The sequence below is a fragment of the Vombatus ursinus genome, unplaced genomic scaffold (genome assembly GCF_900497805.2).
Source record: "Vombatus ursinus unplaced genomic scaffold, bare-nosed wombat genome assembly UNPS02014158.1, whole genome shotgun sequence".
In the NCBI taxonomy this organism is placed as follows: Eukaryota; Metazoa; Chordata; class Mammalia; order Diprotodontia; family Vombatidae; genus Vombatus; species Vombatus ursinus.
The window spans coordinates 212,930-235,543 of NW_020953936.1; the positions used below are offsets into that span (position 1 = coordinate 212,930).

At 39.5% G+C, this 22,614-nt stretch overlaps 1 protein-coding gene across 1 annotated transcript in view; it reads right to left on the reverse strand.

Moving 5' to 3' along the window:
• Nucleotides 1–22,004, reverse strand: part of LOC114040835 (integrin alpha-M-like) — a 50,483-nt gene extending 28,479 nt beyond the window's left edge. Inside the window, exons 1-14 of the mRNA XM_027859032.1 lie at nt 21,929–22,004; nt 20,075–20,180; nt 19,237–19,340; nt 18,775–18,845; nt 18,525–18,639; nt 14,347–14,477; nt 13,964–14,109; nt 3,968–4,121; nt 3,568–3,718; nt 3,204–3,277; nt 2,826–2,955; nt 2,565–2,707; nt 1,135–1,275; nt 813–1,022 (exon numbers count right to left, since the gene is read on the reverse strand). Coding sequence (XP_027714833.1) covers nt 813–1,022; nt 1,135–1,275; nt 2,565–2,707; nt 2,826–2,955; nt 3,204–3,277; nt 3,568–3,718; nt 3,968–4,121; nt 13,964–14,109; nt 14,347–14,477; nt 18,525–18,639; nt 18,775–18,845; nt 19,237–19,340; nt 20,075–20,180; nt 21,929–21,959 — 1,707 coding nt within the window. The 5' untranslated portion in view covers nt 21,960–22,004. The remainder of the gene's footprint in view (nt 1–812; nt 1,023–1,134; nt 1,276–2,564; nt 2,708–2,825; nt 2,956–3,203; nt 3,278–3,567; nt 3,719–3,967; nt 4,122–13,963; nt 14,110–14,346; nt 14,478–18,524; nt 18,640–18,774; nt 18,846–19,236; nt 19,341–20,074; nt 20,181–21,928) is intronic.
• Between the last annotated feature and the right edge of the window lie 610 nt (nt 22,005–22,614).

Genomic DNA, 22,614 nt, shown 5'->3' on the forward strand with positions numbered 1-22,614 from the left:
TTGATATTACCTTGTATCTATTTCACATATACACTTACGTGTGTATACATTGTTCCCTCTGTTAGAATGTACACCTCTTAAAGGTAGGGATTGTTTCATTTTTATCTTTGTATCTCTAGTTCCCAGCACAGTTAGGCACTTAATAAATGTTTGTATATTAATCTAATTCTACATATTTTTTCCATCCTTCACTCTTAGAGTTGATTTTTAAAATTCAAGTACAGGAATTCACTATTATCACTATGAAATTTTATCTTATAACCTTAGGGCCATTCTAGTCTGTCAACGTGTTTGGTTTTTTTTTTAGGTCCTCATTCTGTCATTGAATGTATCCCTCTCAGCTTAGGGTGATCTGCAAATTTGATAAGTATGGCATATCTATCTCCAACTATATAAGGAAAAACTTCCAATACTGTGGAACCTGTTGTAGAATGGATTCTTAGTCAATTATGGGTTATAGGAGATAGTCTCAGAGGTCCATTTCTACTCTAAAAGTCTGTTAAGTCACTGATGCCCAAATATGGATGGGTATAGTTATTCATACTTACAATTACTTTTATTGTAAAGACTGTCTTTTTAATTTTTAATCCCTATTCCAAGCAAAGAGTTTGCACATACTAGGTGTGGGACAGAATGCTTGTAAAATTGAATGGATATGATTATATTTATGTCTGAATTGATATAATTATAATACTTACATGATTTGGGAGGGAAGCTTTAAATCACAAAGGGCAAAAGGACCTTGAGAGAAGTCAAGGAAAAAAATGAGATACTCAAAGGATGACAAGTTAAGAGAAATAAAATAATCTCACCTGGCTATAGGAAGAGTTGATGTTGGATCCAGCCATTCCATGAAACAAGTAGACAGCTCCTTGGTTCTCTTCCTCTCCTGGTGCTCCCACGGCCACATCTATTATTTTATCTCCATTCACATCCCCGAGCACAGCCAGGGCTGCTCCAAAACGACTGCATGGGTGCCCTGGCTGCCCTCGAAGAACAACTTCACAGCTCCATTTAGCCTTCTGAAAAATGAACATTGTGACACACTCCAAGTCCTGGGCCACCCTTCCAGCCATTCACTTCAGGTATCTCTAGCCAGGACCCAGATTCCCTGCCTCCCATCAATCTACTTACCCCCCGAGGTAAGGGACAGACAGATACTTGGCCTCCCTGGTTCCGTTCAAAGTAATGAGGAGCCCCAATAAGGATCAGGTCAGTGTTGCGATCCCCATTCACATCTACTGAACACAGGGTTGCTCCAAAATAAGAACCAATCTGAAGAAGATCAAGATTAAGTCACTTCTCAGTCTCCACAGGGACTTTAGTGAGCCCTTTTGCTGGACTCATAACACTGCCCTTTGGATCACAAAGAGGGGACTGGATGAGTTCCAAGGTCTCTTCCTTCTCTCACATTCTATGTTTTATTTTTTTTCTTTTCTTTGTTCTTTCTTTCTTTTTGGGGGGAGAAGGAGGCAATCAGGGTTAAGTGACTTGCCCAGGGTCACACAGCTAGTGTGTCATGTGTCTAAGTCCAGTTTTGAACTCAGGTCCTCCTGACTCCAGGGCTGGTGCTCTATCCACTGTGCCACCTAGCTGCCCCTTTTATATTTTTTTCTAAGGATAAGGGTAGAGAAGGAGTGTACTCAGGTGATGTCAGGCTCCTGTGTCATCTGACTCAGGCAAGTTAAAAGCAGAGCGAAGAGTTTAGAAGGTCCTGTTGAGGAGGCATCACCATCAGTCAGCCCTTTGGTATTATCTCTGCCTCTGTGAACTCAGTTGGCTTGCAGCCAAGCCTGATACACATGGTTTCCCCAGGGAAACATCACAGCATGAGGCAGACAAGTAGAGACAAGTGTTCCTTAAGGAACACCCCCATCTCCATCCTGCCATCCCCTCCTGCCCCTGCCCCAGCTTCCCTGCTCCGCCAATGACTGGGTCTTTGTTTTCTTGCTCATTCTTCTTCCAACTAATACACAGAACTAGGCCAGGACAATATAGTAGGCCAGCCTAAAAACTAGCCCAGAGGCTCACATGCTTTCAGTGTTTATAGCTGTCTACAGTTGGCCTCAGAGAGGGAGAGAAGCTGGTGCTCTCATTAGAACTACTAGCAGCACTTGCCATTCTTCTGCCTCCATAGATCAACTAAGTTGCCTTCCTGATTGGGCTAACCAATGGCTGAATAGGACCTTGGTTCCTTCAGGTTTGCATATCATGAAAAAAGTCTTATCTTTTAAGTTGCACAAAGTATTATCCTTTATCTACTCTGTGTACCTGTAATTGTTTATCCATAAAAAGTATATGCTCTTATCGGTCTTGACTCCTGTGTTCATTTTTGTTATTCTCAAGATAACTTGGATGAAAATCTGTATATGGAAATTACTGACCACAAGAAGCTGTCATGAAGGTGAGGCCATAGTTATATTCCTGAGGCTATATCTGTGGGAAAGAACCCCATAGCTTCAGATAGAGAGAGTGAAAGCAGGAAACTGGAGCATTTTGTCATCCTTTCTCTCTGTCCTATCTCTCTTTTTACTTATGCTAGACCCAACATCCACATCACTCACCTGTTTCCCTGTAACCTCAGCTGTCTTCTCCCAAGTGTTAGAGCTCTTTTTGAACATTGCCACCATCCCTATGTGTTGATATCGAGGAGCTCCCATGACTAGATACTGGGTCTTTCTTTGAACAACAACATCAATAGAATAACCTGAAGAGATGAACCCACAAAATAGGGAGTGTATTTTCTCTTATGGACCCCACTTGAAATGAGGGAAGATTCTTCTTCATAGTTCTCATATTCCTAAACATGAGAGTATCTCCCTTACCCAGATAAGCATCATTCATGTCCAAATTCACCAGGGATGTGTTGATGAATGTGGGTTTATCAATTTGGTCATATAGAAAGGCCCCACCAGACCAGTCAAAGCTCCCCACTGTACCCAGTAGAGGCCCTTCCTAGGAGAAAAAGATATTAGAACTAGAGGGGAAGAGATAATTTATGAAATTCTTATTGCTCATCAAAATTGTGTCCATATCCCACTTCCCTCTGCCATGGAAAGAAGTGATGAAGTACTCCATCTACCAATCCAGACAAAAGGACAGTTTTCTACTGACTCTTCTGACTTTTCTCCGGACCTTACCCCAGTTTGTACCACTTCTACCTCATTTCTTCACCACCCTGGATTTGTGTAAAACCTACTCACAGAGGTGAACACACCACTGAAGCCTTCCTGAGACATCTCAAACTCGAAAGAACTATTGCTCCCTGATTGGGTACCTGTGGGAGATAAAATGTCTAGTTTTAGAAAGGGTAGAGAATTAGAGGATGAGGATCCAATCACCTCTATTTCAGAAGAATGTGCTCTAGAGAAGATTTGGAGGGTAGGAATCAAAAGATCTGTGTTTTGGTGAACAGGAAGGAGACTAAGATGTTGGGAGCAAGATACAAAATTGATTGTATAGAATTAGACATTCCTAGGAGGCCAGAGATCTATGTAAGGAGGAACATAGCTGTGTGAGGATGAAAGATACTAGACCTGGACTTGGGCACTGGGAATCCAATCTCACCTTCTATGGCAAAAATCTTCTCTTGTAGTTGGTTTTGGATGTTCCTCAGAGCCTCAAAGTTATCCACCTGAAAGATGTGTTCCTGTGGTGGGTTAGAGGCGATGGTCCTCAGTTCTTGCCTGGCAGTTGAAGTTCTAAAGGCACGTCCCACCTGTTACCAGATGATGGCAGCAGAATCAGGGTCAGCATGTGAACAGGTTTTCACCTTCTGGAAATTTCTGAGGAAACAGAATCTCAACTCTGTTCCTTTTGTTAGGGGACAACTGGGTTCGTGGATGGACAGAAGGAATGATAGCGGGTACATTTATGTCTTACAAGCGAAACTACAAAGGAGGGAAAGCAAAAATGTCAGCTATACTGCTTGAGAAAGAGCCAGGGAGAAGCTTTTCTTGTTCCATACCCCAATTGCGTATCGGATGATCCCTGCTTTCTCTGCCTCTGGGATGACATCTCTGTAATTCAAATTATCTCCCTGTATCTGACCATCTGTGATGACAATGAGGATCTTGGTGGCATCTTTCCGGGCTCCATTCCATTCTTTAAATAGTTCTCGTCTGTCCAAGAAAAAGAAAAGGACAGTTTTCAATTTCCACTAAACCAAGTTGTGACATACTTTGAGAGAGATAAACCAACAGCTTAGCTAATACAGAGAGTTAGGGACATGACAGATTATGAGGTGAACCCTGAGGTGTGTCTAGTTTGGAGGAAGGGAGAACAGAAGATGAGTAACATGACTGAGTTACAATCAGTTCTGGGAGGGGGCATGTATGCAGGAAGGGCTTGATAGATGCCTGAGATAAGATGAGGGTCCTTGCTAATAAGGCCCATTTACCAGTATTCAAATCTAACCATCACTTAGGAAGTGCCTCCCCAATTTTAAATGACACTGTGCCAGGCACTTAGAGATACTTGGAAAAAACACCAAACAAACAAAAAATTAGTCCTCTTGACCTGAGTGAAGGGGAAATGTTTGAAAAGAACACTGGGAAGATCTCAGAGAAGATGGTTGTGAAGGAGCATGCTTTCTCATGATCTCCTTCACAAATAACAATAGGAATGTTGAAAAGAAATTAAATTCTCAGAAATCCTCATATGAAAATTTAAAATAAACCAGCAAACTTAAAGAGAGCTCTCACACAATGAAAATGTGTTTTGAAATAAGAGGCAGAGACAAACATGTCAGAAGAAATGTATATTGAAATAGCATCCATTGTTGCATAAGAAACAATATAGGGCTTTCTGAAATATGCAATTACATCTTCAGAACCAGTCAAAGGAAATGAGAGCACTCACAAGTGTGCACACACACGTGCACACACATACACACAGGTTTGGAATAAAACACGTTCATTGAGTTGAATGTATTCAGCTGAAATCGTTGAACAGGGAATCCAATGAAGTGAATACAATGAACAGGGAAATAAGAGAAAACTGAAAGAAGAAAGTAAGGAATAAGAGGGAAAGCAGATTCAGGAAGGAATTGTTCATAATCAAAATAAACTAAAGCCTTGAAGGGTGAGTTGTGAAGGAGGTTAAAAGGTAAGAAAGAAAGAGAAAGAACCTGTGATTAGTGATTAGGCAAAGAGAAGAGAAAGAGAGCAAGGAAGCAGAAGCAGATTGCATCAAGCATAGATCACTGTGCATATTCCTCGCCCAACCCATTCTTCTTCTTTGTAAAGAGAGAGGCAAAAGGAAAAGAGAGTAAAAAAGTAAAAGAATAGAATAGAAGGAACTATATAATTAATGATTATAACAATGAATGTGGATGGTATCAACCCACCCACAAAATGGAAGAGAATAGCTGAATAAATTAGAAAGCAGAACTAAACATTAGACTGTTTAAAAGAAGCACACTTGAAATATGAAGACTGAGAATTAGTTAAAATAAGGATTTGGAACAAAATCTATTTTGCATCAGCTTAACTCAGAAAGGGGGCAGTAATCATGATCTCAAAAATAAATTTGTTTAAAAGAGATAAACATGGAAAATACATTATGGTTAAAGGCACCTTAGACAATGAGTTCATCAATATTTTATATATGTACTAAATGGCATATCACCCCAAATAAAAACAAAACTCTGGAAACTAAGGGAGTACCTACCTATTGGGGAACTGCTAAAAGAAGAGGTGAAAGAGTTATTTAACAGCAAAAACTTGAGGACAGCAGTCAGGGTCTCAGGCAAGACCAGGGAAGACAGAAAGGATAAACTTCAGACCAGAACAGCAAGACTATCTGAGTCTTACATGCTCATCCTTGCTTTCTCATATAGTGAACTCTCGCAAGAGTTGAGCTGGCCTGACTAGGGTACAATAGCACTCCAGGTGGGACAGAGCTGGCTTATATGTCTGCTAGACCTGGGTAGAGTCACTGATGCTCATCTTGGGTGCTCAGCTAGTATGAACAGTTGTTAGAGTTGGACTTGGAGTCAGGAAGACCTGGTTTTGAATCCTGCCTCAGAAACTAGCTGTACAATTTTGGCCAATCACTGACTCTTTTAGTTTCAGTTTCCTATTCTATAGAATGGGGATAAAAATAGCACATATCTCAATGGGTTATAGTGAGGATGAAATGAGATATCAAATGTAATGCACTTTATAAACCCTAAAGTGCTATGAAAATGCTAGTTATTGTTGTTTATGTCTTCTTTCCCTAAGGGGAATGGTGCCAATATATTTTAGGGATTAAGCATAATCACAAGGGTCAGAGGGAAAAATACTTTTGGATGAAAAGGGTATGAGTCCCTCCTTCATATGACAATCATTTAAATATTTGAAGATTGTTATTAGGTCCTTTTTCCTACATCACCTTTGCAAAGCCTTTTCTACTTCAGACTAAATACCTTCGGTGCCAGGGGTATACTAGTAAATGTTTAACAACTGGCTTTCTGGAGGAAAAATATGTCCACACACAGCATTATTAATTAATCTGCATTATTAACATTTTTCTCCATCACTTTCTTAAGCCTAGAAAAATCAACAACAACAACAAAAAGTCCTGATTTGTAGCTCTAGCTAATTTCTGAGGGGTAAACACACTGAAAATTCAACAACTGGAGTTGGTAAGAGCTGGCTCTAATACCTTCAACCATTCTTCATAGTGCTTGGTTTCCAAACACCTTGAAATCCTAACCATCCTCTTATGGATATCTGTCAATATCTTGACTAAAATGAGATGACCTGAACCAAATAATGTATTTCAGATGCCATTTGACCAGGCAAAATTCAACAGAACTCAAACTGCATTTTGTAATCCTGTTAACATGGCTCAAGATCACATTAGCCTTTCTGACAGCAGCATTACAAGGTTGATTTATATTGTCCGATGGACTATTAGAACTTTCCCAGATCGTAGTTACACCAACTATTGTCTAGTCCTGGTTCCCTCATCTTGCTCTTTTGCAATTGATTTTTGAACCCAACTGTGGGACTGAACTTTCATCCCTGGGAGGATAATAACAGTGAGGAGAAAAAGGCCAAGTTTGGGTCTCAAGCCCCTGTGGAGTTTGGATTCCTCATTCATCCAAAGAAATCTCTTCTGTCAAATGAGAAAGACCAGTCAAACCTAGTAAAGGTTCTTTAAATCCATAGGGATTGGCCAGACCATAGGGTAAGGCTGAGCAGGCAAATTTGAATTGTTTTAACTAGCTAGCTGAAAAGGCAGAAAACCTTCTGGTTTTGATTGTCAGGGATCCCTCCCCCCCAGCCACTTGGACTCCATGATTCATTGAGTTTTTCTGGACTGACCCAATCTCTCTCCATGTACTACAAATCTTGATTAATGTTTGGCTTCATGGTGACTAGCTTAGTTTTCCTAACCAGACTGCCTTGCTCATGGTAACTCCTATGAAGTAAATCAGTGAGATTAGGAAAGAACCTTTTGCTGATATCATTGTAGTCCCTCTAAGGATGTCAATAGCCCAAGATAGTAATTTCTGTTCATCATCATTTTGTGGTGGCCCCAAGAATTATGTTCAATATATTGTTCATTAGAAAGGAAAATGATGTCCTTTTTATAGATGTAACTATTGCTATTAAAATCAATATGGCAGTTAAAGATTTAACTCAAATATCAGGAAACTTCACTTACCTGGAATACCTCAGTCCCTTGCCATTCTGGTTTAAGGTTTACCTGTAGGCAAGCAGTTCACCTCCACCCATTTCATGTATTATTGAATTGTCCTTTTTTTGTAGGCAGGTTGTTGATTTGACTCACATGGTTCCTTTGCTATTCCATACAAAGGCAGTTCAAGCCTCAGCCTATTTGGTCAAGCTTTTTCCACAACTTTTTCATGACTTTTCCTGTGAATTGTCTACATTTTTCTTCCATCTATGTAAAGTTGAGTAACAACCTTGAAGGCAGTCATTAGTTAAATAATCATTAATAACTCAACATCAGAGGTGGAGTAAAGGCAGGGACTCACCTGAGCTCTCCCCCAAATACCTCCAAATATCTTTAAATAATGACTCTAAGCAAATTCTAGAGTGGCATAACCCACAAAAAGGAAGAGTAAAACAATTTTCAGCCCAAGACAACTTAGAAGGTCAGCAGGAAAGGTCTGTTGCATCAGAGTGATAAAGGAGTGCAGTTCAGTGCAAGCCACACCAGCACAGACCAAGCCCCAGCAAACCAGGAGCAGGCCTCAGGGTGACTGAATCAGTGGCAACAGTGGCAGTCTCCAGACCTCTCAGTCCATAGATGGTAAGGGGATTGGACAACAGGTCAGAAAGAGATTTACAAGAGTCTTCTTGCTGGCACCAAGGGCAAGACTCTGTTGCATTACCTATACTTGGATCTAGGTTGCAGTCATGGGTCTTAGTTCCAGTGTGAGAAGGAGCAGTAACACAGCAGAGCTTGTGGCTTCAGGGGAGCAGGGACCCTGGTCACAGTTCCAGGGTTGAAAAGAGTGCTTGTGGTTGCTTACAAATTAGTACAGGAGAGTAGTAAACACATGTCTCTCTAGATCATACCACCTTGAAAGAGCCAAAAACTTACAGGTCCCCAGAATTACCTCTGAAAACAGCCACAGGGGCAGCTAGGTGGCACAGTGGCTAGAGCTCTGGCCTTAGAGTCAGGAGGACCTGAGTTCAAGTCTGGCCTCAGATACTTGATACTTACCAGCTGTGTGACCCTGGGCAAGTCACTTAACCCTGATTGCCTCACCAAAACAACAACAAAAAAAGAAAGCAGATAAAAAAAAAGCCACACAAAAAATCCTGAAGCTTGGGAACAGTGCTCCCTCCACTTGGGAAGTGGAACCCCACCTTACCATAAAATTGAAAGTCAAGAAATAGGCTGGAAAATGAGCAAACAACAGCAAAAAATCTGACCATAGAAAATCACTTTGATGACAAGGAATATCAAAACACACTCAGAAGAAAACAACAAAGCCAAAATTCCTGCATCCAAACCCTCAAAGAAAAATATGAATTGGTTTCAGGTCATAGAAGAGCTCAAAAAGGATTTTTAAAATCAAGTAAAAGTTTAAGGTAGAGGAAAAACTGGGAAGAGAAATGAGAGTAATGCAAGAAAATCATGAAAAAAATAGTTGACAGCTTGGTATGATGCACAAAAAATACTAGATAAAATAACACCTTGAAAAACAGAATAGACCAAATGGTAAAAAAGGCACAAAAATCCAATGAAGAGAAGAATTCCTTTAAAAGCAGAATTGCCAAATGAAAAAAGATATACAAAAATTTGATGAAGAGAAGGACTCCTTAAAAAGTAGAATTGGCCAAATGGAAAAGGAGGTACAAAAAGTTTACTGAAGAAAATAATTCCTTAAAAGTTAGAATGGGCAAGTGGAAGCTAATGACTTTATGAGACATCAAGAAACAATCAAACAAAATCAAAAGAATGAAAAAATAAAAGAAAATGTGAAATTTCTCATTGGAAAAACAACTGACCTTGAAAATAGATCCAGGAGAGATAATTTAAGAATTATTGGACTACCTGAAAGTCACAATCAAAAAGAGAGCCTAGACATCATCTTTCAAGAAATTATCAAGGAAAACTTCCTTGATATTCCAGACCCAGAGGGTGAAATAGAAATTGAAAGAATTCATCGATTGCCTCCTGAAAAACATGGTGAAATGAAAACTCCCAGGAATATTATAGTCAAATCTCAGACCTCCCAAATCAAGGAGAAAATATTGCAAGTAGCCAAAAAGAAACAATTCAGATATCCTGGAGTCACAGGCAGTATAACACAAGATTTAGTAGCTTCTATATTAAAGGATCAGAGGGCTTGGAAGATGATATTCTGGAGGGCAAAAGAGCTAGGATTACAGACAAAAATCACCTCTCAGCAAAACTGAGTATATAATCTTCCAGGGGGAAAAATGGATATTCAATGAAATAGAGGACTTTCAAGCATTCCTAATGAAAAGACCAGAGGTGAATAAAAAAATCTGAGTTTGAAGTACAAGATGCAAAAGAAGCATAAACATGTAAGCAGGAAAGCGAAATCATAGGAGATTCAAGGTTAAACTGTTTATATTCCTGCATGAGAAAATGATATTTATAACTCCTAAAAACTTTCACATTAGTAGGACAGTTAGGAGTATACATAGACAGAAAGCAGAGGTGTGAGTTGAATGTAATGGCATGATAATCTAAAAAAATTGAATTAAGGAATGAGAAAGAAGAATGCACTGGGAGGAGGGGAAAGGAAGAGGTAGAATGGGATAAATTATCTGACGTAAAAGAGGCCTGAAAGAGATATTACAGTAGAGGGGGTAATGGGGGGAAATAGGGGAAGGGAGGGTGTGAACCTTACTCTCATTGGAATTGGCTTAAAGAGGGAATAATATACACACTCAGTTGGGGGTAGAAATCTATCTTACCATACAGGAAAGTAGGAAGGGAAGGGGATAAGAGAAGGTGGGGGGAGCTGATAGAAGGGAGGGCAGTTTGAGGGAGGTATAAGTCAGAAGAAAAACACTTTTGAGATTGGACAGGGTAAAAGGAGAGAGAGAGAGAGAAAGACAGAGAGAGAGAGAGAGAGAAGGATAAATAAAAAAAAATTGCAGTGAGTTTCCCTGATAAAGACTTCATTTCTCACACATATAAAAAACTGAGTCAAATTTATAGAAATAAGAGCCATTCCTCAATTGATAGCCAAAGGATATCAACAGGCAGTTTTCAGACAAAGTATTCAAAGCTATCTATTATGTATATATATATATATATATATATAATGCTCCAAATCACTATTGATAAAATAAATGCAAATTAAAACAACTCTGACCTACTACCTCACACCTGTCAGATTGGCTAATATGACAGAAAAGGAAAATGACAAATGTTGGAGTGAATGTAAGAAGATTAAAACACTAATGTACTATTGGTGAAGTTCAACCTTTCTGGAGAGCAATTTGGAACTATGACCCCCCCAAAAAAGTATACCCTTGGACCAAGCAATACCACCACTAGGTCTGTATCCCAAAGAGATAAAAAGCAAAGGAAAAAGACCTATGTGTACAAAAATATTTACAGCACCTCTTTTAGTGGTGGAAAAGAATTGGAAGTTGAGGAGATGTACATGAATTGGCAAATGGCTGAACAAGTTGTTATGTATGATTGTGATGGAATGCTATTGTGCTTTAAGAAATGATGAGCAGGATGCTCTCAGAAAAACATGGAAAGACTTACATGAAGTGATGCAAAGTGAAATGAGCAGAACCAGGAAAACATTGTACACAGAAATGGTAATGTTATATGATGATCTACTGTGAATGACTTAGTTATTCTCAGCAATACAATGATCCAAGATAATTCTGTAGGACTTATGATGAAAGGTACTGTCCATCCCCTGAAAAAGAACTGGTAGAACCTGAATGCAGATCAACATTACTTCTTCTTTACTTTCTTTATTTTCTTGGGTTTTTGTATGTTTTCTTTCACAGAATCACAACATGTTTTGCATGACTACTCATATATAACCTATGTCAAATTGCTTGCCTTCTCAATGGGGATGATGGGGTAGGAGGAAGAGAATTTGGAACTCATAATTTGAAAAATTATTTTCAAATTATTTTTATGTGTAATTGGGAAAAATATTAAATGAGATTTAAAAAATAACTCAATGTCAATATGGAAGGAGCAATCTAGTAGAGTGTGCCAAGATTTTTTTTTTTTTTGCTTGGCCTTGTGCTGCTTAACATTTATTATCAACAATTTGGATAATAGCATGCTTAGCAAATAAAAAATGAATTAATATTTGAAAAATGCTTAGCACAGTGCCTGTTAAGTAGTAGGCACTTAAATGCTTATTCTATTCCCTTCTATGATAAGTCTGGTGATGGTACAAAGCTAGGTGGGATAACTAATATATTGTATGTGAAAGTAAAGACCCAAAATGGTCTTAACAAGCTAGAATGTAGGGCTGAATCTAATACAATGAAATTTAATGGAACTAAATGGAGTCCCACACTCGGCTTTAAAAATCAGCTTCACGAGGGGGGCAGATAGGTGGTACAGTGGATAGAGCGCCGGCCCTGGAGTCAGGAGGACCTGAGTTCAAATCTGGCCTCGGACACTTGACACTTATTAGCTGTGTGATCCTGGGCAAGTCAGTTAACCCCATTGCCTAGCCAAAAAAAAAAAAAATCAGCTTCACAAATTTGAAATGTGCAAGGCATGGACTGATGGCTTATCTGAAAAACATTTAGGGTTTTCACAAGTGCAACATGACTCAACAGTGTGATATGATAGCTTAAAAAAAAAAGACTAATACCATTTAAGTCTTGACTTGATAACAATTAGAGAAATCCAAAAGTAGAATTGGGTGGCAATGGAGACACTGGACTCTCCCTCAATGGAAGTCTTCAAGCCAAAGCTGGATGACCTTGGAAATGTTGTAGAGATGATAATTGTTTAGAAATGTCTTGGGGGCAGCTAGGTGGCACAGTGAATAGAGCACAAGCCCTAGATTCAGCAGGACCTGTGTTCAAATTCGGCCTCAGATGCATCACACTTACTAACTGTGTGACCCTAGGCAAGTCACTTAACCCAATTGCCTAGCCAAAAAAAAAAAAAATTCTTGTGTCTGACCTTTAAGATCCCTCTCAATTCTGAGATTTTGTGATTTGGTATTCATCTTATTTCAGCCCATTGTTCCAATCTATCAAGTTCATTTTGGATCTCAGTGTTCTCATCTGTCTTGTTAGCTATTCTTCCAATTTTGTGTTATGTGCAAATCTATATAGATATGCTATTGATGCTTTCATTCAAATAACCGATAAAAATGTTGAACAAAACCATTTTGGGCTGAATGCTATGGTCCTCTACTCAGTGCTTCTTAAAGCTTTCTGAATGCACAATGACCAAAAATTAATTCAAAATCAAATGCAGAATGAATCTGAGGTGTTGCTGGCAGCACTTGACCATGTTGCATCACACAACTTCGCTGTAACGTTGGTTCTAGTTTGGTTCTAAGCACAAAGCATGTGCACTTTGCATTGCATATGCCCTCAGGTAATGCAATGACGACACTGTTGAAATGGGAAAAGGGATTGGGAGTGCACTAGATGATGATGATGATGATGAGAAATCAATACAACAAATAATAATAATGTAAAATACTTATCATTAAATGTTATTGCTCTAAGGTTCTCAAAGTGCTTTACATATGTCATCTTTCATTTGATCCCCACTAGATCTCACTAAACACCTCCTAGTCTGAGAAGGTATTCATTAACAATCTTTGGGTAGGGCTGTTCCACTAGGTCTGAACCTACCTAAGTATACAAAGAACAGATAAAATAACTCAGAAGAAGAGAAGAATAAGGGTAAAATCTGTCTTCAAATATCTGTAGGCCTGTTATACTCTAAAGAGATGTTATACTCTAAAGAGAAGGAGCCCCCTTTCTTTATAGAAAGTAACTACTCAACTAGTTCTTTGTTATTCAGGGAGGCTGGATTAGGACCATAGTGTGAAGTAATGTAAGATTATAAAATCATAGATTTAGAGCTAGAGACCATCTAGTCCAATCATCTAATTTTGCAGAGGAGAAAACTGAGACAAGGGAGGTTAAGTGACTTGTCCACAGTCCCTCAGGCAATAAGGGTCAAAGGCAAGATTTGAACCCAGGTCCTCTGAATGCAAAATCAGTATTCTTTGCATTGTATAAGCTGCTTCCCTCTGCTACAAGGAAGCAGATTTTGCTTCACCATAAGAAAGGACTAGCAAATAGAACTGGCTATCCAACAATGAAACAGCCCTCCTTGGGAATGTTTCTGTCAGAAGTCTATAAAAGAAAGTTGGAAGACCACGTGTCAGGGATCCTGTAAGAAAGATTTCTACATGAGATAAGAGGTCGGACTATATGATCTCAAAGGTCACTGAAAACTCTAAAATGTTATTATTCCAACTTGCAAGTCAGGAGCTTACACTACTTTTCTAATGCCTGAGGCCGTGTGTGTACTCCCAGTTAGCTGGTTAATCGGATTCACCAAGTTTCCTGGATCAGGATCATTCTTGAAATCATTGAAGGTGAAATGTATTTTGAAGTCATCAGAGTACTGCATCAGAGAAAACTGGCAAAAGGTGGGGGAGAATGTCTTGGATTACTCTGGAGAACGAGCCCCTATCCAGAAAGCTTAGATATTTACTCCAATCCTATCATACTTTTGGAAACTGTTTGCTTCCCCAACCCTCCCTCTCCCACAGTTCTTTCTTTTCACCCAGTCATTTAACACCCTTCCCCTATTCCCAGTCCTATTTGTTTCCAGTAACAGAACTTGGGTGTCTGCAATCCACCTCACAGCCCTCACCTGTGTGTCAGTTCCCTGGAACTGCTTCATCACCTTTATGACGAAATTCTTCATCTGTGCAAATTGCACTCTTAAAATACTGCCAGAGCCATCGATAAGGAAGACAATGTCATTTGCTTGCTTTGGACACTCTGGGGGAAAGCAAGAAGAAACATGACTTATTATAAATAATCATAAAATAATAGAGTTGGAAGGAAAAATCAAAATGGTTTAGCTCTCTCCCTTCAGGCAGTGAGTGATTGATTACGTCTTTTGGGACATTAGAAAATCATTCATTGAAATTTCCATAACCTTAGTCCCTGAGTAAGTAGAGTGCCACTCAAGAACCCAGCTACCCTGTTTCTTTCCCAGAAAGTCAATTCATTATTTCTGATCATACCTGTACCCCTGAGCCTCCTGCCCTTCTGAGGACTGGTTTCTAAACTTTACTTCAAAAGTTCAATGATTCTGAGATCTCACTGATGTAAGAATTTCTTCCGTCACAACCCATCCATGTGTTCTCATCTTGTGTGATTGTTTTTGGTTTTTAACAATTGAAAAATAAAATTTTATTGATATATTTTGCCTTTAACATCACCTATATTTGTCAATGGGGCTGCTAGCTATTGCAATGGATAGTGTGCTGGGCCTGACTGAAGTCAAGAAGACATCTTCCTGAGTTGAAATCTGACCTCAGACACTTCCCAGCTGCATGACCCCGGGCAAGTCACTTAACCCTGCCTCATCCTCATCTGTAAGTTGGAGAAGGAAATGGCAAATCACTCCATATCTTGCCAAGAAAACCCAAACAGGGGCAGCTAGGTGGTGTAATGGATAGAGCTCTGGCCTTGGAGTCAGGAGGACCTGAGTTCAAATCTGGCCTCAGACACTTGATACTTACTAGCTGTGTGACCCTGGGCAAGACACTTAACCCCGATTGCCTCACAGAAAGAAAGGGAAAAAAAAATCCAAAGGGACTCACAAAGAGTCAAACAGGACTGAAAAGTGATTCAACAACAAAAATATTTCCAGATGTATCTCTCCTCTTGCCCCTCACAGAGAACCATGCCTTATAAAAAAGAATAAAAAAATAGGGAAAAAATCTTTAGTTCATTAAACTGATACATATTGAAAAATTCTGACTTTAAATGCAGTATTACATGCCCATAGTTTCCCACCTCTGCAAAGAAAATAAGATTGTGTCTCATATATTTTCACTGAAGGCCAGTTTTGGTCTTTAAAATCTCAACAACATTCATTTTCAATTATTTTGTTGTTCTTCTTTTCGTTTACTTTGCTGCAGTCAGTTTATATTTTGTTTTCATGACTCTGTTTACTTTACTCTGTATCAGTTCATGTAAGACTTCCAAAGCTTTTTTGTATTTATCCATCATATTTAGCTTCTCTTACAATGCAATAATATTTCATTACATTAATGTACCACAACTTATTTAGCCATTCTACAATTGATGGACATTTACTATGTTTTGAGTTCTTTGATACTACAAAAAGTACAGGTGTTTATGGGGCCCCTTTTTCTATCATTGACCTCTTTGGTACATATGCCTATCAGTAGGAGCTCTGGGTCAAAGGATATCGACGTTTTAGTCACTTTCTTAGGATAATTGCAAATTTTCCTCCAGAATGTTTGGACCAATTCACAGCTCCATCAACAATGCATTAGTGCTCTGGTTTTTCACATCCTTCTAATAGTCACATACCAACTTTTGTCATCTTGGCTAACTTGCTAGGTGTGAGATAAAGCCTTAGAGTTGTTTAATTTACATTTCTCTTATTATTAGTGATCAGGAGCTGTTTCATATGGTTGTTAATAGCTTAAAATTTTTCTTTTCAGAATTGTTTGTTGCTATCCACTGACCACCTATCCATTGGGCAATGGCTTTAGTTCTTATAATCCTGTGCCCTTCTGGTCCATGTTCTCCTATAGATGCTCCCTAGAAGAGCTACCCAGTGTTCTAGAGGCCATCCTGTAGGCCCTTTCACATTTCATAGGTATTAGGGCAACATTCATGCTGTTATTTTGTGCTCTCACCACATGCTTACCCCACCCTCTTCTCCAGTCCCTACATTTCCTCTATAGGAGGAGTTCTTAACCTTTTTCAAGTCATGGATACCTTTGGCATTTTGGTGAAGCCTATGGACTCCCCAGAATAAAGATTTTCAACACACAAAATATAATATATAAGATCACAAGGAAACCAATCATGTTGAAACACAGTTTTCAAAATGTTAGAAAAACAAGCTTGTGGACCAAAGTTAAGAACCTCTGTACTGTCTCTTACTCCATTTCCTGTGCTAAGGTTTATTCCATTTCCTTCTCTCTTTTTTTTTCTTCTCTTCTCTATGCTCTATTCCTTGGCAATGTCTCTAGTTTCCCTCTAATCTGTTCTTTATTGTGTTAGTAAATTAATCTTCCATATGTGTAAATCTAGGAGCAGCTAGGTGGTGCAGTGGATAAAATGCCAGACCTCAAGTCAGGAAAACTGATCTTCCTTAGTTCAAATCTGTCTCAGCCATTTACTAGCTGTGTGATCCTGGGCAAGTCACTTAACTCTGTTTGCCTCAGTTTCCTTATCTATAAAATGGGCTGGAGAAGGAAATGGCAAACCACTTCAGTACCTTTGCCAAAAAAAAAAACCAAAAAAAAAAACTTTGAATGGGGTCATGAAGAGTCAGACATGATTGAAATGACTGGACAACATATATAAATCTAATCACAGCATTTTTCTACTCTTAGCAGTACTTAGCATAATACCTGGCATACAGTAGGCACTTAATAAATGCTTGTTGATTTGATGTCTCTGTTCAAAATCCTTCAATGGCTCCCTATGGCTTACCAAATAAAGTCCACATACCTTAGCCTGCTGACACAAGTTGGCGCAATCTTTTGGAAGTCCTACCCATTCATCTTTATGACTTTAACTATCACTATATTAGTCTCAAACCTATGTTCTTGTTCTTTTTGTTCAGCTGCATTTGGCTCTTTGTGACTTCATTTGGGGCTTTCTTGGCAAAGACACTGGAGCACTTTGCCATTTCCTTCTCCTGCCCATTTTACAGATGAGGAAACTGAGGCAAACAGCTTTTTCACTCTAGCATTTCTATCACCCTACAGAACACATCTGCTTGAAATCGCTGGCAACATGAACTCAACATACTCAAAACTGAGTTTATCTTTTCCCTAAAACTTAATCTCTTCCTGATTTCCCAATTTCTGCCAGTGCCAAAACCATTCACCCTGTCTTCCATATTTTAAACCTTTGTGTAACTTTTGATTCTTTCTTCTCCTTCACCCCCACCCAGTTTGAAATAATAATTTCTTTCTGGGAAAGAACACTTTTGTACCCTTCTTGTGCTCTTATCCTGTTCTATTCTTTACTTTGATTATTTATAAAGTTACAGTAGAAAGAGATAATGTGACATAAAGACTTAGGTTCAAATCCTATCTCTGATGCTTACTAGCTGTGTGACCTAGGGGAGTCATTTAATCTCTATGTGCTTCAGATAACTGCCTAGGATAGATCTCCTAGTTGTAGATGAGTGCATTGGTGAAAGGAATTTCCAAGCTGGGAGTTCCCTGTGCTGATAAAAGCACAGACCCTTTTTGTATTCAGGTATATGGTAGATTTGTATATGCATAAACTCCAAGAGAACAAAGACTTTGACTTAATTGTCTTTGTATTTCTCCCAGTGCCTATATATAATACATACTAGGCACTTAATAGTGAAACAATGAATGAATGAGTGAATGAATATATGATACATAGAATACACTTAATAGTATTGAAATAATGAATGAATGAATCTTTGTTCTGCCTGGGACTCAGGACACTGTGGACCTCAGGAAGGATCACCTGGGATGATGCTGACCTGGCCCAGAGTTGTCTGATGTCCTCCAGGGCTGTGTTTAATTGCATTTCAGTATTCTGGCAACCGCTGTTGGGATAATCATGTGTACCATATAAGAAAGTGGCCTACATATATCACTGATGTTATAGACAGTAAATATAGATATGAGAGCCTGATACATCCCTAAGTTGACTGAATCAACACCAGGCAAATAATCCCTACCTTCCCTGGACCCCTGACACACACACTTATCAGTTCGACTCACAGCCTTGTGGCTACTCTTTTCATATTCTCCATACAAGAATCTGGGCACCCCAACAGTGACTTACCTTGTAGGGATTCTGGGAAACTGCGCACTTGCCTCAGGTTTGAATCCAACATGAAGCACAAGCCGTTTATATATGCATTCTCTTTGCATGTTTTGTGTACTATAGGACCACAGGCCTGGGGAGCAGAAGATATTTGAGGGGAATTCTTCAAAACATCAACTTTTTCTGCATCTAGACATTTTGCTGTCCAGCCTCCACCCTTCCCTGCCTTCTAGACTCCATCATTCTCCCATTATTTAGGTTGACTCACCAAAAGCTGTGAGGGGTTTACTCCAGCAGCCAGAGTGAGTCCTAGGGACATGTTTACTGCCTCTGGGGGGACTGGGGAGACACAGACATTCTTTGAGAGTGTTGTCAAATATTTGGGTTTCTGCATAGCTACACTGAGAGCTACTGTGGAGGATGTCTCAGTCCTAAGAAATATGTAGGGTCTGGAAAGTTCAAGGAAAAATATCTAGGTGTTTGACTTAGGTTTTTTTTTTTGGGCGGGGGGAAGGTGATCGTTAGGGGTGGGAGGGTACAGCAAGGATGGGAAAGTGATGAGTTAAATGGTGGGGAACCAGAAACCTGAATTCTAAAAAGGGAGCTCAGTCTGTGAAGGAGAGCAGAGGCTGAGGAGCAGGGTAGCTGGGTTCTCTAGTATGTAAAGTCCTGGAGTAGAGAGAATGTCAAAGACACAGGGTGGGCTCCTGGGTCAGGGGCTTTTACTCACCATTAATGGGAATGGCTGTACAGGTCTTAGTACCAAATTCACATTTGTAGAGTTGCCCTGTTTGGTTAGGTGATGTTCTCTCCAGGGGCGCCCCAATCACCACTCTATGGGGAGAAGTCTGAATCTAATACCACAGGGGACAAGATGTGCAAAAGACCTCCCGCTTGGGGGAAATGGAGAATGGAGGAGAAAGCTGTATTTTCTAGAAAGAATGGAGAAAGGGAAGGGAGGGGCACATAATCCAGGGTAGAGAAAAGGAAGGCATTCACCAGCAGAGAAAGAATTATTGTAATACATAGCTTTGTTTTAATTCTTGCATAATTCTTGATTCTGAGTGAAAGAAGTTGTGACTTTTCTCCTGAACTGTTAGAAATGGAGAAAGCATTTGAAATCAGAGAGGAGGCTGGGGGTGGAGGGAGGAGTAAAGCTGTGTAGACAAAGGTTTCTGCAGCCCTCTTCATTCCTAAATTATAGGATTATAGATTTAGAATTGAAAGGAACCTGAGAGGTCATAGAAGTCATCTAGTCCAATCTCTTTATTTTATTGTTGTTGGTCAGTTGTATTTTTTCAGTCATGTCCAACTCTTCATGACCCCATCCGGGGTTTTCCTGGCAAAAATGCTGGAGTGGTTTGCCATTTCCTTCTCCATCTCATTTTACAGATGAGGAAACTGAGGCAAACAAGGTTAAGTGACTTGCCTAGGGTCACTCTGTTAGTTAAGTGTCTGAGGCCAGATTTGAACTCAAGAAGGTAAGTCTTCCTGACTTCAGGCCCGGCACTCTATCCATTGTACCACCCAGCTCCCCATTTTACAGATGAGGGACCTGAAGTCCTTACCCAACTTGCTCAAACTGGACCACACTCTGTCCAAAGCCAGCTCCATTTTCCTGGAAGACTGTTGCACTCTCGGTGTCCAGATTGAAAGCATGAGAAGAGATCAGCCCTAGAGAGAGGAGTAGTGGGAGACAGTTTGGAGAGAAATTTTTTCCCCCTCTGCCTAGACTTCTCCTCTAGAATGCGCTGCTTTGCAGACCTACTCTGTCCCACAGACACAAGTCTGTTGTTGCCATCATTCTCGTCTCCTTCCTCAGTCACACTGCTCTCTAAGGTTATTAGGGCCATTTCCCCTAGCTCTTGGATTTCTAGTAGTGTCCCACTGTTAAATGGCTGTCCTTTCTCTGTCCTACTGCTTTGCCCAATATAGTTTTCTTCTTTCTACTCAATTGTGTAATTTCCCCATTAAACAGATTTCCCTTCTTTTCTTTTACCTTTCACTATTTTTCCTCACCCCCTAAAAAACATATATATGAGAGTGAAATAGCTAGTCCCCTCCTACCCCTCCTCTTCCAGAAATTAGATAACGAAAGTCAAGGCTACTCCAAGCCCTTCTCTTCCTCCTGAAAAAAAAAAAAAATCAGACACAATAAGGGGTAGCTAGGTGGCACAGTGGATAGAGTATCAGCCCTGCAATCAGGAGGACCTGAGTTCAAAGCCGGCCTCAGATACATAACACTTACTAGCTGTGTGACTCTGGGTAAGTCACTTAATCCCAACTGCCTGGCTCTGCCCCAAATCAGACACAATAGAGAAACGCCTTGGTGTACTCTCAGTCTGATCCAAGGGTTCTTAACCTAGGGTTCATGGACTCCTGAGTTGGCAGGGGATAGACTTCAGGGGGTCTGTAAACTTGGACGGGAGGAAAAATCACATCTTTATTTTCACTAACCTATAACTGAAATTTATCATTTTCTTTCCTTCAATTATTATTTTTTTAAAAAAAATTCTGAGGGGTCCATAGGTTTCACTAGCAACCAGTTAGTAGCTAGGCTAATTGTAGATAGAGCTCTGGTCCTAGCATCAGAAAGACCTGAGTTCAAATCTTGCCTCTGATACTTACAATTTGTGTGACCTTGGGCAAGTCACTTAACTTCTATTTGCCTCAGTTTCCTCAACTATGAAATGAGCATAAATCATTATGCTATCTTAATAAACTATTACATTATATTATAAATTATATATGTTACATAGTATAGTATAGTATAGTACAAATTATTATGCACCTACCTTACAGGATTTTTGTGAGGATCAAATGAGATAATATTTTTAAGGTGATTAGCACAGTGCCTGGCGCATCATAGGAGCTACATAAATAATTATTCTCTTCCCTTCCTCAACTGCCAAAGAGGTCCATGACACACAAAAAAGTAAAAACCCTTTGTCTAATCCTTTTCTGCACAGGTTCTTAAAGCCCTAATCCCTGCCCTTTCTCCAACTCTCAGTATCTAGAGCCTAATCCCTTACCTCACTCTCCATTCTTATTGTGTGCTGGTAAATATTTAACTGATGCTCCAAAAATGCATGCACAATGCACATTTAAATTTAATCTGCATTATTAACATTTTCTTCATCACTTTCTTAAATCTAGATAAACAACAGAACAATAAATCAAGCTCTGATTTGTAAGGTTGGCTTATTTGCAAGGTGTAAATGCTCACACTGAAAATTTAACAAAGACTGGAGATCAAGGTCTGGCTCCAGCACACCCCTGCTTCTATCTCTTGCCTCACTCCCTATTTCTATTTATGTGTATTCAGCTCCTGTTCTCAATCCAACAAGCCCCTAAAATGTCTGACCTCTCCCTCCACTTGAAACCTTCTTCTACTGTTTGAATTCTGAGAGATCCTCACTCACCTGTTAGCAGGAAAAAGGAACCTGGGACCATGCTTGGAGTCTGCCCTATTGTGATGCTCCAGGTTTCAGAGCTGCTTCTAAGAAGCAGCTAAAAAACAGATTAAAGGGATGGAGGAACAACAGCAATAAAGAGTGGTCAGGAAACCAGCAGCAAGGAAGGAAAAGGGTGGAGAAGCAAAAGAAAGAAATTGATTCGTTGGCACTCTTGACACACAGCCTTGGCTTTGGTTTCCTCCTGGACCCCAGTCATCTTATCTTTACTGGTTTATTGTCTGCACAGATTTCATGCCCCAATCAACACCAGACTCATTTGAAGTGACATGGATGAATGAAAGTAGAACTAGCAATATCATCATCATCATCATCATCACACACACACACACACACACACACAAAGAAAAAGGGAAAAAAACAAATTTCAATCAAAAATCATCTTGCTCATTGTGTGGTCATAGGAAACATAGCAAGGTCAATAGACTTAGTGTGACTTTTATCTTGGAAATTTCAATGTGAACAGGACAAAAAGCAGGCAAGGAAGTGAATAGATCCAGAACAGAATGGAACTCAAGAGCTTTCCCCTCTCCATTGGGTTTTTTAAAAAATATTTTTATCTACTTCATTAAATATTTCCCAATTACATGCAAACAAACTTAACATTCATTTAAAAATTTTTTTGAGTTCCAAAT